This window comes from Tamandua tetradactyla, chromosome 11, assembly GCF_023851605.1.
Source record: "Tamandua tetradactyla isolate mTamTet1 chromosome 11, mTamTet1.pri, whole genome shotgun sequence".
Taxonomy (NCBI): domain Eukaryota; kingdom Metazoa; phylum Chordata; class Mammalia; order Pilosa; family Myrmecophagidae; genus Tamandua; species Tamandua tetradactyla.
In genome coordinates, this window is record NC_135337.1 from 29,776,327 (window position 1) to 29,793,340 (window position 17,014).

The following is a 17,014-nucleotide window of genomic DNA, read 5'->3' on the forward strand; positions in this document are numbered from 1 at the left end:
ACTAACTGGGCTGAGATAGAGCTGAAGGGAGAGTCTGAGTCCCCCACGATGGTTCACAGCTGTACCAAAGGGAAGAGACCCCAGCCGTGCTCCCTGCAGCTGCTGCGTCTCCTGGGGACAAATGCCTTGGAGGGTCAAATCCAGTGCAGCTAACAGGTGAGCCTGCTAGAGTTCCCCAAGGGAGACTGTGGGAAGGCTGCTCCCTGCAGATTTCTGCTGTGGCCCACAGCCACCTGCAGTTTGAAGGAAAATAACTGGGAAGTTCTCACACTGTCCAGTTCTGGGCATGGTTGGTTTTGGAAAACGCAGCTTGGCCAGATGAAGGGAGCAGCCCCTGCCCTCCAGAAGCTTGCAGGAAGCCGGGGTCACCTCTCGGGAGTCCTTCAGGACGTCCACATCAACCCCGGCGTTTCCTCCTCTGGCCAGCCTGGCTGCACAGATGGCTTTGCCCGTGGGCCTTCCCTCTGTCCCGCCCCCCGAGGGCGACGGGACCCCACCCTGGTCAGGCAGGGGGCCTGGCGGGCCCGTCCCCCACAGGCCTGGTTCTCTGTGTTTCAGGCGCTGCTCAGGCTCAACGCCATGCTGAGGAAGCTGCTCACGGTCTTCCCGCACTTCTGCCTGGGCCGGGGCCTCATGGACCTGGCGCTGGGCCAGGCCGTGACGGAAGTCTCTGCCCGCTTGGGTGGGTGGTGGGCGTCGCCGTGGGGGGCGGGCCCGGGATGGGATTCCTGTACGAGCTGCGGCCTGGGCTGGGCGCTGGAGCCCCGTGTTGGGCCGGGATCGCCCTGCCTCTTCACAGGGCTCTGAGGGCCTCTGTGTCCGTGGCTGAGGAGCCCAGGAGGGTGAGGGCCACTTTCCCTTGGACTAGAGGAGCCCAAGATGACGCTGTCAGGGTGAGGCCTGGTCCGGCTGGGCCGCGCGTCATCCCAGCTCTCACACGGCGCGGGGCAGCGGAAGCGGAAGCGGACTCACTTCCTGTCCCCCCTCCCAGGCGAGGCGCGCTCTCCACAGCCCCTCCAGTGGGACCTGGTGGGGAAGAACCTGGTCGCCCTGGCGGCAGAAGGGGTGGCGTACTTCCTCCTCACCCTCCTCATCCAGCACCGCTTCTTCCTCGAGGGACGGTAAGGCTGCCCGTGTCCCTGGCCCGAGGTGCCTGCGCCTGCCCACTGCCTGCAGGGTCACTGCACCCTCCCGTGTCTCTTTCCCCCTGAGCCCCCCTCAGAAAGTCTTTCTTTTTTTGCATGCCGTATGTGGGGGTCACATTTCATTCTATGTGAGTAGCCTGTTATTGCAGCACCATTTGTTGAATTTTTTTTTAGGGGGGCAGGAAAGTGCATGGGCTGGGAATCGAACCCAGGTCTCCCACATGGCAGGTGAGAATTCTTCCTCTGGACTACCCTCGCACCCCTAAAATATTTTAAATGCATTATTACTTTCGATCACTAATATTTCATCCTTCTCATGCAATTAACAGTCATTTTAATTTGGATGATAACATTGCAAATACCAATAGTTAAGGGATACCCAAAGTGCTAGGAAATAGATTGATGTATTCAATAGAAAGTAGACAAAACTGGCCCTATACTAATTAGAGACTGGGGAGCGGGTTATCAGGGCAGGGAAAGAGGCGTCATCTGGGTGCAGCGTGTGAGGCCAGCGTGCCAAGGGCCTGACCCCTCCGTTTCTGGTAGCAGTCGGCCATTCTTCCCCAGGCCCTGCCGGCCCCAGCTTTCCTCTGAGTCTGACTTTATGTACATAACGGTTCTGAGGACTTGTTTTTATTTTTTATTTTTTGCCATGATGATTCACTTTATTTTTTTTAAATACAGTTTTATTGAGATATATTCACACACCATGCAGACCATCTGAAGTATACAATCACTGACTCACAGTATCATCACATAGTTATCCGTACATCCCTATGATCAATTTTGGAACATTTTCATTACCCCAGAAAGGAAATAAAAATAGAAAATAAAACCAAAATCTCCCATACTCCTTATCACCCCCCACCATATTATTGGTGTGGTACATTTGTTAACTGTTAATGAAAGAATATTAAAATATTACTGTTAACCATAGTCCGTAGTTTGCAATAGGTACATTTTTCCCCATGTATCCATCTATTATTATATTTTTACATTTGTTCCCCCTATTACTTATTTATTTTTAATCCATACGTTTTACTCATCTGTCCATACCATAGATAAAAGGAGCATCAGACACAAGGTTTTCAACAATCACACAGTCACATTGCGAAAGCTTTATCATTATACAATCATCTTGAAGAAACATGGCTACTGGAACACAGCTCTGCAGTTTCGTCACTACCTCTAGCATCTCTAATACACCTTAAACTAAAAAAAGAGGATAGCTGTACAATGCATAAGAATAACCTCCAGGATAACCTCACAACTCTTTGAAATCTCTCAGCCACTGACACTTTATTTTGGCTCATTTCTCTCATCCTCATTTCGGTGGAGGAGTTTTTTCTCTGAGGACGTGTTTTTAGGTTTTTGTTGTTTTGTTTTTTTTTTTAGTGTTTTTAGGTTTTGATCCACAGGGAATTCATTTACTGGAAATGAGTCCACCTTCTTCCTCGCACAGGGTTGTGGTGATGATTAAATGAGCTAATGGGTGTCAACACACTGGGAATAAAATGACATGATCTGGAAGTGGTTCTGGTTATGGGAGACAGTGTGAGAAATTGTCCTTGGGGTCCCTCAGCCTTTGCAGGCCCCCTCTAGAGTTTCAGCCACATCTTTAAGAGGCGTGTAGGGTGGGGGGAGGGGGCGTTACTAAAACAGACTCATTTTTCAAGCTGATATGAACACAGTTGAGGGAATCCTGCTCTGCGTTAGCTCTGAAGGGGACGCGAGAAGCAAGGAGCAGTCTCTGGAGTCAAGAAGTCCACAGCTGGGGAATGGGATAATGGGGCGGCGGAGGGGGGCAGGTGTCAAGCCAGGCGCATACAGAATGGTAACCAGGCAACAAGAGGGGACAGGAAGATGACAGCACTATTTCTACAGGACACTATTTCTAAGGGAAGAACTAGGAAGCTTGTTTGATAGTAACTCAGGATTACTATCCTGGATTAACTAATTTCATCTTTTCCACCATCCTATGAGATAGATACTATTATTGCCCCTCCCCCATTTTCTGGTTGAAGGAACCAAGGGTTAGAGAGGTTCAGGGACATCCCGAGGCCCCATGGGGAGGCTGGGTTTGGAACCCAGGGCTGACCCTGGAGGTGAGCCTTGATTTCTCTGCCTAATGCACCTCCTGGTGGCAGCCCTTTTTAGAATCCAAGCTTAGAGGACAGAAGCCCACGCTGGGGCAGAGGTGGGAGGACAGTAAGAAAGGTAAGAAAAGGACAGTCCCAAGGACGCTGTCCACCCAGCCCAATCCTGTCTCACGTCCTTCCCCTAGGATTGCTCAGCCCACCATGGAACCCGTTATCGATGAAGATGATGATGTGGCTGAAGAAAGACAAAGAATCCTTAGTGGGGGAAATAAAACTGATATCTTAAGACTAAATGCACTGACCAAGGTAAGGGAGGGAGTTTGGAGGTAGATGCCTGCAGGACCCACAGGCACAACTTTGTAATCTGCCTTCTGCAGAACAAGCAAGCAGTTAGTTTTCCTTATTTTAGGTGGGGTCTTCATCTCTGTTTTGAACTTGTCTTCTGAGACCATCTGATTTCCGTGCATTTTTCCTGCGGTTTATCCTGCATCCTGGCACAGGGCCTCACTGGGAGCCCCTCCCAGATCTTTCTCTGCTCATCTCTGCCCAGTGCGGGTTAACTCCCAGCCTCAGCTCCTGGATGATGGGGCCCTCCACGGTTCTTTCTTGGTGTTTACAGCACTGCTCTGGATGCCTGCGTCAATATTTAACCTCCTCATGCTACACGTTTTTACCTAAACCATCCTTTGACTTTGCTCCATCTTCCCCTCCCTGCTGTAATCCTGTCTCAGTTCTAAATTTGGTTTCCCTGCATCTTGCAGATTTATTCAGGCACCTCCAGCCCAGCAATTAACAGGCTGTGTGTTGGAGTCCGCCCTGGAGAGGTGGGTACTCTGCAGACCACACGTGAAAGAGCTTCTGATTATCAATTCTGGTACACGTCTCTTCTTCCCTCTAAAGCGCCATTGTCCAGGGAAAATACAGCACAACCCACATAGGTAATTTTAAATTTTCTAGTAGCCACATGAAAACAGGTGAAATTCATTTAATTTAATTACTATATTTTATTTTATCCAGTATATCCAGCATATCATCATTGCAACCTGTAATCAATATAAAACATTATTAATGAGGTATTTTATATTCTTTTTCTCATGCTCAGTCTTTAAAATCCAGTGTATATTTTATACTCAAAGCACATTTCAGTTCAGACTACATGCTTTCAAGTGACTGTGGCCATGCATGGCTGATGGCCTCTGTGATGACAGGTCCATGTGCCTCTCCCCACCCATATACTTGCCTTGGGGCCTGACATCCCAGACCTTCTTGGTACCTGTTAAGACGTCCAGACATGCTGATGCTGCCTCTTTATCTTCTTCTGCAGCCTTCCATAGCTTTTCAAAACACTCACATACATTGTTTCACTTATCCCTCAAAACAACCTTTTGGTATGGGTCTTATCACCAACTATAAATAAGGAAACTGAGGCCTGGGGAGGAAAATGTGGCTGCTCAAGATCATACAGCAGGCAATACAAACCCAAATCATTTGACACCTAGTTCAGGCCTTATACCACTAGAGTGAGTCATGATCCAGTCATCTACATAGCAAAAATTCTGTATACATTTAAAAAAAAGGATCTTGAGCAAAAGGTATTGGAAATTATAATCTGGTTTGGGAAATAAGCCCTTAAGGTGTAGGAAGCAAAATCAAAGAAGTCAGCTCATGGAGGACCTAGATGAGATACATTGAGAATATACCTTGCAATAGCTGTTTTTGCTAGATGTTTAGATGCTTTTCATATGTTATCCTACATCCGATTTATCAAAAGAAAAAAGAAAGACACAGAATTTTGCTACAGCTAGCCCTGCTCGAGGAACTGCAAGCACTTATGTCTTTGATTCCAACTTTAAGTCCTCTTTCATTCTCCAAGTAGAACTGTATATAGAAACTGTGTTACCTCCTCCTCAGTTTCTGACTATGGTTAAATCTACCCCCTGCTCACCACCCTATAGCTCCTTCTTTGTTACAGCCCCTATTTCCATTTCTCTAAGACAATTACCATAGTCTTCCAACTATTCTTGAAGCTTCCAGCCTTGATCCCTTCCAATCCATGCTATACGCTATAGCTGAGGCCTTTCTAAAATCCAGTTCTGAACCTGTCACCACTTAAACCCATCAGCACTCCACGTTGCCTCAGAGTGAAGTCACCGCCCCTTTGGCCTGTGAGTCCCCCACAGTCTGTTCTTCCCCAGTCCCCAAGATCATCTCTCTGTCTCCAGCTCACTTCCCATATTCCTATCAAACCAAACTGTGTGCAGTTCTGATTCATTATAGCTTCTTTCACCATTGCTTATCTTGCCCCTTTGCCTTTTCAGAGTAGATCACCTGTAAAATATGTCATCTTTTAACACTCAAAAGAAAGTCACATCCTCTTTGAAGCTTTTCCTGGCCCTCCATGTAGAGCCAACCCTAGTGAACGCTGTTCATAATCAGAGTTCCTATGGTGGGTAAAGCTCTCATCTGTTTCCCATCTTTCTCTCCCTGATAGACTGTAAGCTCTTTGGGGGCAGAACCCTGGCTTATTTGCTTTCATGTGGTATCATCCCTGGCATATTGCAAGGCTGAATAAATGAATGCATGAGTAGAAGGAAGGGAGGGGAGGAGGAAGGAAGAGGAAAAATGAGGAAACTCCACCTTGTTAGGGTGGGGCCAATTCTGGCTTTCTGTCTTAGTGCTTTGGCCTCCTGGGAGTGAATGGTGCTGGCAAAACAACCACATTCAAGATGCTTACTGGGGACACCACAGTGACCTCAGGTGATGTCACCATGGCAGGCAAGATGTGAGTGTCCTACTCTGCCTCTCGCAGGGCCTGGGCCATTGCCCTGTTCCAGGTGCACAGGAAGGGTGATCACCAGACTCCATATCTGAAGGGGACTCTGAGGTCCTGAGAGATCTGTGTAGAGAAATGTACCTCCTGGAGAGCAAGATCCAAAAAAGTCCGAGACATAGACTCTTTGGAAAAAATAAGCAGAAGTGCAATTATTAAGAGTATTCTCCTTTCTTAGAAAGTTTGGGGAAGCACTAAGTTACTAGTTCTTAATCTTTTAAAAGTCATGGACTCCTTTGAGTGTCTGATGAACATTTGCATCCTCTTCCAGAAAAAATACTGTTGTTCCCCATTATCCACTTGCATCCAAACTTGCAAATAGGTTCAAGGAATTTATTGAGCTCTGAAGCACATTCATGATCCTGCAGCAATCCCTGAGTCCCAGGTTAAAAACCCCTGTGATGAAGCATCTTTCCTTTGGCTCAAACTTCTAGATGGAAATGGGCTGAAGGGCACTTGTAAGCCCTTATCTGCATGGCTTCTTCTGTGCTGGTGCTTGGCATTGCCAAGCCTAGGACTATAAAAGGAAAACAGGCTGTAGTGGAGAGGCTCGAGGGAATTGCCTGAAAATGTAGTGCTGTGTTCCAGTAGCCATGTTTCTGGATGATGATTGAACAATGATACAGCTTTCGCAATGAGACTCTGTGAATGTGAAAACCTTATGTCTGATGCTCCTTTTAGCTACTATATCAACAGAAGAGTAGAACATATGGAATAAAAATAAATAATAGGGGGAACAAATGTTAAAATAAATTCAGTTTGAAATGCTAGTGGTAAATGAAAGCAAGGGGTAAGGGGTATGGTATGTATAGTCTTTTTTTTCTCTATTATCATTTTATTTCTTTTTCTGTTGTCTTTTTATTTCTTTTTCTAAATCGATGCAAATGTACTAAGAAATGATGAATATGCAACTATGTGATGATATTAAGAATTACTGATTGTATATGTAGAATGGAATGATTAAAAAAAAAAAGGAAAACAGGCACGTGCCCTTGGATTTTGGGGTGGGGGGCGGTGACTACTGACTGCACTGTGTAATAAGGCATGTTTGGCCAACTAGTCCTCTAAGGGACAGGACAGAGAGGACAAACTCTTGCTTGTTTGCCTCTTTCCTTGCTGCTCCTTAAACAGTAATGTTTGTACACATTAGATGTGCCCAGAAGCCCCTGCCCTGGTTTTTAAGTGGGTCAAGCACTTCTGACATGGCATCTTCTTGACTGGGCCTCCTTGCCTCACCTGAGGGCCACTGTTTGCATGGAATTGGTTCCCTGGCCAAAGAGATTGGCAGAGGTAGAAGCAGGCCATGGCTGGGTCTGTTTCACCTGCAGATCCAGCATAGACTGCAACCCAGCAGATGACTTCATGATGATAGCAGAATGAGTCATGGTGGGACAGGAGTGAGATGCAACAGGAGTTTACCATGAGACATCAAGCCATAATCCAAATGAGACACAAGTCTGATATCCAGAAGACAAAACTGAGCTGGACTAGAAGCTAGGAAAAACTATAGGTTTAAGTCACAGGATTGGGAGTGCCAGGGCGGGGGGAGGGTAACTCTTATGAATTTGGCTAAGCCTCCTTGCTTCTCTGGGTGGGGTGCCCAGTCATATGTGAAGTAGCTTTTGTCACAGTGGGGACTACATGGGCTTTCTTTGCCCCAACCTATTATATCCAGCCTTTAGTCATAGGCCCTAAGCTGAAAGGGGGGGTGGTGGGAGAGAGGTTAGACCAAATAGTCTGTGGGCATTTATTTCCCTCTAGAGCGATATATTTTCTAGTGGTGGAGAGTGTGTTAGTTAAAGGGAATTGAAAGTACCCAATCCACTCCATCCCTGCTCCCCACCTGACTCCTGCTCTGCGTAATCTGATTAATTCCCCTTTTATTTACTGTATTTGCCAACAAATAAGAATGGAAAAGTTTACTTTTGTTGGGAGCACACATCTTCTCCAGTTACTCCTTAAATATCTGAAAAGGAGAAAAACCTGTGATTATTTTCATAAACCTGATTCCCCCTTTGTTTTTAAACTTGCATGTGAAGTGAGGCAATAAAAAACAAAGATGACTTGGGTAACAGGTATTAAATTTATCCTAGACTTCAAAACTGGGAAGGATCTGACTGGATGCAACGCTCAGGACTTCTGAAGCTCACCAGTTTCTAACCAAAGGGCCCCTGCTTAGATTCCCAAAAGTTGGTGACATTTCTCAAGCAAAGTGGGAGAAAAGACAGCTTCTTTATTCTGTTGGCAGAAGTCTCTCCTGCCCTAGCTCTTTAGTAACGCCTCTGTGAAGGAGACTCATCAATTGTTTTTTTCTTCTTGCAGTATTTTAACCAGTATTTCTGATGCCCATCAAAACATGGGCTATTGTCCTCAGTTTGATGCAATCGATGACCTGCTCACAGGGCGAGAACATCTTTACCTTTATGCCCGGCTTCAAGGTGTACCAGCAGAGGAAACTGAGAGGGTAAAGACTGGTTTGCTGTGGCCACTTTGGAGTTTGGTAAACCATAAGCCTGTTTCATAAGAGCAAATTCATCACTGAGTGCAAAAGCTGGGACATCACTATCAATTCATTCATTTAACAAATGCTTACTGAGTGTCTAGTATGCCAAGTACTATTCTAGGAGCTAGGGATGTAGCAGTGAACAAAACAGACAAAAAAAATAAATCCCTGCTCTCATATCTAAAAACTGTATATGCATTTACCTTTAGACCAAGCAGTCCCACTTCCAACATTACAAAATGCATATGTATAAGGTGCATTTGTAATCCGAAAATATTGGAAACTACTTAAATACTCAACTATAGTATATGGGTTGAATAATTTATGGTACATAAAAACAATGAAGTCTTATGCAGCTATAAAAAAAGAATGTGGACGATCTGTATGAACTGATATAGAGTATTTCTAAGAGATATTGTTAAAGGAAACAAGCAAAGTGGAAATGAATGTATGTGGTATACTGCTTTTGTTTAAGAAAAAAGGAAAAATAAGAAGAATACACATACTTCTATCTGCTTATCTTTACAAATAGAAATACAGGAAAAATAAATCAGAAAACACTGAGTTTGGTGATCTTGAGAGAGAAATGAGGGGAAAGGGAGATGGGAGAGGATAACACTTCTCTGCAGATATTTTTTCATATAGTTCAGACTTTTGGAAGCATGTTAATGTTCTACATATTCAAAAAATAAAATTAAATTATTAAATATGGGAAAGGGGTAAAAACAAGAACAAACACAAAACCTAACCACTTTAAGCAAAGTGAAACAGAATAACCAAGTCTTATTTCAAATGAAAACCCAATCACACTGAAAGAGAGAGAAAAGAAAGAACTAATACACATAAGTGAGGGACATAGTATTTGACTATATATCCTCAGTCTTATGCAGAGTGGGATAATGCAGAGGAAACTATAGACAAATTCTGAGATCTTTTTAGTATGTTTGTTTTTTACAGTTTTATCAGCAACGCAATTCTAAAACAATTTTACATGTGTTTTAAGATTGGGCAAATGGGTAAATGTGTCAATGTTGTTGGAAGCCAGAATTTTCATGGAAGGAGCCGGAACTACCAAATATAGAAGGGATGGGGAGCAAGAAAGAACACCATGAAGATGGACTGGAATGGGAGATATCACTGGAAAGTCATGGTTTCTAAAATATTTATATATGTTTATGTTAGTGCATGATGTATATATGCTCATATATATTGTATATAGGCTGTATATGGATATGCACATATGTATGTTTGTGTATGCATACATTTATATGCATGTATATATTTCTTAGCTTGGTCCTTTGAAAGGGAACAAGAAGCAAAAATATCCCAGTAGCAGTGAGCACACTTAGTGCCCAGATTTTGAACTCTAATACCATTCCCAACTTAAAGGGACCATGGCTCCTCAGATAAATGACTGATTGCAGCACTGGGCCAACATAGATATAAAATGAGCTGGAACATCTTATTATGCCAGAAAGTTAGGCATAATAAGATATGATATGTTACATATATACATGGCATGTTACAAGAACATAGGAACCAGGAAGAACTCCCAATGACTAATTATGGGACAGTTTGCACATCAACATAATTAAATACAATGTTAAATTATAAGTAATTGGGAAAAAGTAGGAATTCACAAGTCTATTTAGTTCATAAATAGATAAATAAATAGAAGAGAAGGAAAGTCTCTTGATACAGTTAAATGCTGAGAGCCAACTTATAGTGTGAAAGAAGTTTTAGAGTTGGTAAATCAGCATTTTGCAATCATCATAGTAAAGCCATCTTTACATTATTCAAGATGTATGAATGTGTGCTAAATTGAAGGGACATTTTTTATGAGCAGCAGGATATCTGTATAGTTTAAAAGTGTCTCCCCACAAATGTCTTATTGGTTGCCAGGGGAAAACATAATAATACAATAGAGAAATTAGATGACACTTTGACTGGGTTGTGAAAATTAACATCACCAGTGAGGAGCAGAGGGATATCTCATGCCTCCAGATGTGATACTTGGAGAAGGACACAATTTTACCTATGTAGTATTCTGATTGAAAATGTGTGACCTGACTCTTATCATGAGGAGACAACTCCATATGAGGAACATTCTATTAAAGCTGGCACTGTATCGTTCAAAAATATCAAGGCATAACCAGAAGAGGAAATACGGATGGCCAAGAGGCACATGAAGAGATGCTCAATGTCCCTGGCCATGAGAGAAATGCAAATCAAAACCACAATGAAAAAAAAAAACCACAATGAGATATCATCTCACACCCACCAGAATGGCCATTATCAACAAAACAGAAAATGACAAGTGCTGGAGAGGATGCGGAGAAAGAGGCACACTTATCCACTGTTGGTGGGAATGTCAAAGGGTGCAACCACTGTGGAAGGCAGTTTGGCGGTTCCTCAAAAAGCTGAATATAGAATTGCCATACGACCCAGCAATACCATTGCTAGGTATCTACTCAAAGGACTTAAGGGCAAAGACACAAACGGACATTTGCACACCAATGTTTATAGCAGTGTTATTTACAGTTGCAAAGAGATGGAAACAGCCAAAATGTCCATCAACAGAAGAATGGCTAAATAAACTGTGGTATATACATACGATGGAATATTATGCAGCTTTAAGACAGAATAAACTTATGAAGCATGTAATAACATGGATGGACCTAGAGAATATTATGCTGAGTGAGTCCAGCCAAAAACTAAAGGACAAATACTGTATGGTCCCACTGATGTGAACGGACATTCGAGAATAAACTTGAAATATGTCATTGGTAACAGAGTCCAGCAGGAGTTAGAAACAGGGTAAGATAATGGATAATTGGAGCGGAAGGGATACAGACTGTGCAACAGGACTAGATACAAAAACTCAAAAATGGACAGCACAATAATACCTAATTGTAAAGTAATCATGTTAAAACACTGAATGAAGCTGCATCTGAGCTATAGGGTTTTTTTTTACTATTATTACTACTTTTATTTCTTTTCTCTATATTAACATTTTATATCTTTTTCTGTTGTGTTGCTAGTTCCTCTAAACCGATGCAAATGTACTAAGAAACGATGATCATGCATCTATGTGATGATGTTAAGAATTGCTGAGTGCATATGTAGAACGGTAGGATTTCTAAATGTTGTGTTAATTTCTTTTTTTTTTCTTTCTTTCCGTTAATTAAAAAAAAAAAAGTTAAACAGAAAAAATATATATATATCAAGGCATAAAGGACAAAGAAAGGCTATGGAAATGTTCCTGATTACAGAAGACTAAATGGACGTAATGATGAAATAATACCTGACACTAGACTACATTCTATGGTGGAGATAAAAAAATTATGAAGAAAATTATTGGGCCAATTGACAAAACCAAACTATTAACGGTAGATTAAAAGTCTCATGATAACATTAGTTTTACTGATGTCAATAGCTGTCTTGTGATTATTTAAGAGATTATCTTTATTCTTAGAAAATGCACACTGAAGTATTTAGGAGTGAAAGGCCATGATGTATAACTTATCCTCAAATGGATCAGAAAAAATTTGCGTGTGTGTGTGTGTGAAAGAGAACGAGTGTGTGTGACTGTTACTTGTGCTGTTCTTACTGTTCTTAACATTTCTGTAGGTTTGAAACTATTTCCAAATAAAACTTTTTAAAAAAATAGTAAGATCCCTTCCTTTGTGGAGTTACATTCTAGTGGGAGAGATAAACAATAAATATATAAATATTAAAATATATAGTTTATTAGAGAGTGAAAAGTCCTTAGGAGAAAAATAAAGCAGGGAAAATTGTTGGGGTGGAGTTTGCACTTTTAGGTAAAGTGGCCCAAGAAAAGCCTCACAGAAGAGGCGAGTTTTGAGTGAAGACCTAAAGGAGGTGAGAAAGTGAGCCATATGGATGTTAGGGGAAGAGCATTCCATGTAAAGGGTACAAGAGGTAAAGAAGCCTGGTGGGCTTGTCTTCATTGTTTTCATTCACATACACACACACACAAACACACACACCTGTTATTCTCTATCATAGTTTCCTGTTGAGTTCCTTCAAAGCACTGTCATAATCTAATTATTCTGTTTATTTTGATTTTCTATCACTGTACCCTCCCCAAGTATGAGTAGAGAGGCAATGGCTATGTTCACCATTATTCTAATACAGTGCCAAAGGTGACACCACAGCTTTTGGAACAGCTTAGTTCCTCTAATGTGCAATGTACATATACATGCACAAAGCATATGTCTTTATAAGTGTGTTCAGAAAACATTTGGATCTTAGAGCCATAGGGGCCCAAGAGATTATCTGACCATTTCACAGATAAATAAGCTGCCCATAATCTTGGTAATGAGGCAGAACCTCAATGCCTTGGCTGAGCTTCCTTCAGAGATTGATTGCCAACTGTTTAACCTCCACAGTCTAAAAGCAATTGCATGTCTCTCCTAGATGATGAGTGTCCATCTGCTGTTTTCCACAGGTCTGCTGAATGGCCCACACTGCTCCATCGCTGCAGCAAGAAAGGAACAATAGGCAACCGAATGTGTGTGTGTGTGTGGGGGGGGGGGGGGACCTTGGCCCATATGGTCCTCTGAATGAACCAGTCAGCATAACATAATCCACCCGCAGCAGAAAACAAATGCATGGGGAGGGTGCAGTGAACTCCAAATGGCTCTTTTAAGAGGAAATCAAAAGTGATGGCTCACACAGAGCACAAGTCATGATGGTGAAAGTGACTAAACAAATACGAAACCCGTTGCATGCAAACCACAGAAGAAGAAATCCCAGTCCATTCTACTAATAGGTTTTGTCTCAGCTTCTCTCTCATTCTCAAATGGACCTGCATTTCTGTGTGTGTATGTGTTTTATTTTTAAGGAGTAAGTAAAATACAAATGTACTTGTCACAGACTATCTTAGTTCACTAATGTCCCTGGTATGCACCATCTGGCATAGTTTTAGAAGTTCTTTGTATGCATGTGCAACTCCCAGTCGTTGCCATAAGCATCTGGGAGATTTATTGTCATGGGGGTACTAGTCATAGCAAGATTCTGCAACAGTGGGGTAGAAGCGAATGACCTAATTTTGATATTCCGTGCCAAGTCTACTTTATAAGGTTTGAAGAAAACAACCAACTGTTAATGGAAGTAAATATTCTTTATTGCCAATAGAGTATTATCTTAATCTGGGTTTCACATCTGTTTGTCCAGTTTATTTGTGTACCTACCTCATAGGTGTAATTAGGACAGGAGGCAGAAAGAAAAGAAAGAACACATGAGAGTGCATTCTTGGTTGGAGTAGAGATCCAACGTGTTTTTGTAACTTTTAGAGAAGTCAAGGCCGCACTCTTTTAATGTGTTGTTGGATACGATTTGCTAGAATTTTATTGAGGATTTTTGCATCTATATTCATTAGAGAGATTGGCCTGTAGTTTTCTTTTTTTGTAATATCTTTGCCTGGTTTTGGTATGAGGGTGATGTTGGCTTCATAGAATGAATTAGGTAGTTTTCCCTCCGCTTCGATTTTTTTGAAGAGTTTGAGGAGAGTTGGTACTAATTCTTTCTGGAATGTTTGATAGAATTCACATGTGAAGCCGTCTGGTCCTGGACTTTTCTTTTTAGGAAGCTTTTGAATGACTGATTCAATTTCTTTACTTGTGATTGGTTTGTTGAGGTCATCTGTGTCTTCTTGAGTCAAAGTTGGTTGTTCATGTCTTTCCAGGAACCCGTCCATTTCCTCTAAATTGTTGTATTTATTAGCGTAAAGTTGTTCATAGTATCCTGTTATTACCTCCTTTATTTCTGTGAGGTCAGTAGTTATGTCTCCTCTTCCATTTCTGATCCTAATTATTTGCATCCTCTCTCTTCTTCTTTTTGTCAATCTTGCTAAGGGCCCATCAATCTTATTGATTTTCTCATAGAACCAACTTCTGGCCTTATTGATTTTCTCTATTGTTTTCATGTTTTCAATTTCATTTATTTCTGCTCTAATCTTTGTTATTTCTTTCCTTTTGCTTGCTTTGGGATTAGTTTGCTGTTCTTTCTCCAGTTCTTCCAAGTGGACAGTTAATTCCTGCATTTTTGCCTTTTCTTCTTTTCTGATATAGGCATTTAGGGCAATAAATTTCCCTCTTAGCACTGCCTTTGCTGCGTCCCATAAGTTTTGATATGTTGTGTTTTCATTTTCATTCGCCTCGAGGTATTTGCTAATTTCTCTTGCAATTTCTTCTTTGACCCAGTCGTTGTTTAGGAGTGTGTTGTTGAGCCTCCACGTATTTGTGAATTTTCTGGCACTCTGCCTATTATTGATTTCCAACTTCATTCCTTTATGATCCGAGAAAGTGTTGTGTATGATTTCAATCTTTTTAAATTTGTTAAGACTTGCTTTGTGACCCAGCATATGGTCTATCTTTGAGAATGATCCATGAGCACTTGAGAAAAAGGTGTATCCTGCTGTTGTGGGATGTAATGTCCTATAAATGTCTGTTAAGTCTAGCTCCTTTATAGTAATATTCAGATTCTCTGTTTCTTTATTGATCCTCTGTCTAGATGTTCTGTCCATTGATGAGAGTGGTGAATTGAAGTCTCCAACTATTATGGTATATGTGTCTATTTCCCTTTTCAGTGTTTGCAGTGTATTTCTCACGTATTTTGGGGCATTCTGGTTTGGTGCGTACATATTTATGATTGTTATGTCTTCTTGTTTAATTGTTCCTTTTATTAGTATATAGTGTCCTTCTTTGTCTCTTTTAACTGCTTTACATTTGAAGTCTAATTTGTTGGATATTAGTGTAGCCACTCCTGCTCTTTTCTGGTTGTTATTTGCATGAAATATCTTTTCCCAACCTTTCACTTTCAACCTGTTTATCTTTGGGTCTAAGATGTGTTTCCTGTAGACAGCATATAGAAGGATCCTGTTTTTTAATCCATTCTGCCAATCTATGTCTTTTGATTGGGGAATTCAGTCCATTGACATTTAGTGTTATTACTGTTTGGATAATATTTTCCTCTAACATTTTGCCTTTTGTATTATATATATCATATCTGATTTTCCTTCTTTCTACACTCTTCTCCATACCTCTCTCTTCTGTCTTTTTGTATCTGACTCTAGTGCTCCTTTTAATATTTCTTGCAAGCTGGTCTCTTGGTCACAAATTCTCTCAGTGACTTTTTGTCTGAGAATGTTTTAATTTCTCCCTCATTTTTGAAGGATAATTTTGCTGGATATAGGAGTCTTGGTTGGCAGTTTTTCTCTTTTAGTAATTTAAATATATCATCCCACTGTCTTCTAGCTTCCATGGTTTCTGTTGAGAAATCTACACATAGTCTTATTGGGTTTCCCTTGTATGTGATGGATTATTTTTCTCTTGCTGCTTTCAAGATCCTCTCTTTCTCTTTGACCTCTGACATTCTAACTAGTAAGTGTCTTGGAGAACGCCTATTTGGGTCTAATCTCTTTGGGGTGTGCTGCACTTCTTGGATCTGTAATTTTAGGTCTTTCATAAGAGTTGGGAAATTTTCAGTGATAATTTCTTCCATTAGTTTTTCTCCTCCTTTTCCCTTCTCTTCTCCTTCTGGGACACCCACAACACGTATATTTGTGCGGTTCATATTGTCCTTGAGTTCCCTGATACCCTATTCAAATTTTTCCATTCTTTTCCCGATATTTTCTGTTTCTTTTTGGAATTCAGATGTTTCATCCTCCAAATCACTAATTCTATCTTCTGTCTCTTTGAATCTATCATTGTAGGTATCCATTGTTTTTTCCATCTTTTCTACTTTATCCTTCACTTCCATAAGTTCTGTGATTTGTTTTTTCAGTTTTTCTATTTCTTCTTTATGTTCAGCCCATGTCTTCTTCATGTCCTCTCTCAATTTATCGATTTCATTTTTGAAGAGGTTTTCCATTTCTGTTCGTATATTCAGCATTAGTTGTCTCAGCTCTTGTATCTCATTTGAACTATTGGTTTGTTCCTTTGACTGGGCCATATTCTCAATCTTCTGAGTGTGGACAGTTATCTTCTGCTGCTGGCGTCTGGGCATTTAGTCAGATTTCCCTGGGTGTCGGACCCAACAAGGTTGTAAGATTTTTCTGTGAAATCTCTAGGTTCTGTTTTTCTTATCCTGCCCAGTAGGTGGCGCTCGTGGCACACATTTGTCTGCAGGTCCCACCAGTAAAAGGTGCTGTGGGTCCTTTAACTTTGGAAAACTCTCGCCGTCCGGGAGGTTCGCTAGCCGAAGTGGCTTGGAAGAGTGCCAGCCGGCCTGGGGTCCGAACGCGGGGAGGGTCGCTGGCCGCCGCAGCCCGGGAAAGCGCCTGTCCGAATTTCCTAGTCAGCCCGGGGCTCCAGCGGCAGCGGCCCGCCCGGAAGAGTGCACGTTCCTGGAGAGTCACGGGTTTGGAAGGGGTTCCCCCCCCATCGCCATTCTCCGCGGCCTAGGGGTTTCC

General features: G+C 41.9%; 1 protein-coding gene across 1 annotated transcript; it reads left to right on the top strand.

Moving 5' to 3' along the window:
* The first annotated feature begins 318 nt into the window (after window positions 1-318).
* Window positions 319-8,869, top strand: LOC143649099 (retinal-specific phospholipid-transporting ATPase ABCA4-like). Its single transcript, XM_077119352.1, has 4 exons — window positions 319-768; window positions 931-1,121; window positions 4,006-4,182; window positions 8,397-8,869. The coding sequence occupies exons 1-4, from the start codon at window positions 319-321 to the stop codon at window positions 8,596-8,598; spliced, it is 1,020 nt and encodes a 339-aa protein (XP_076975467.1). The 3' UTR covers window positions 8,599-8,869.
* The last annotated feature ends 8,145 nt before the right edge of the window (window positions 8,870-17,014 follow it).

Excerpts from the sequence above, each read along its gene's own strand:
- LOC143649099 (XM_077119352.1), top strand. The coding sequence starts at position 319 with ATGAAGGGAGCAGCCCCTGCCCTCCAGAAGCTTGCAGGAAGCCGGGGT. Across the intron at positions 769-930 it reads GCTGGGCGCTGGAGCCCCGT|CTCTCACACGGCGCGGGGCA; the intron begins GTTGGGCCGGGA and ends GCGTCATCCCAG. Across the intron at positions 1,122-4,005 it reads CGCTTCTTCCTCGAGGGACG|ATTTATTCAGGCACCTCCAG; the intron begins GTAAGGCTGCCC and ends TGCATCTTGCAG.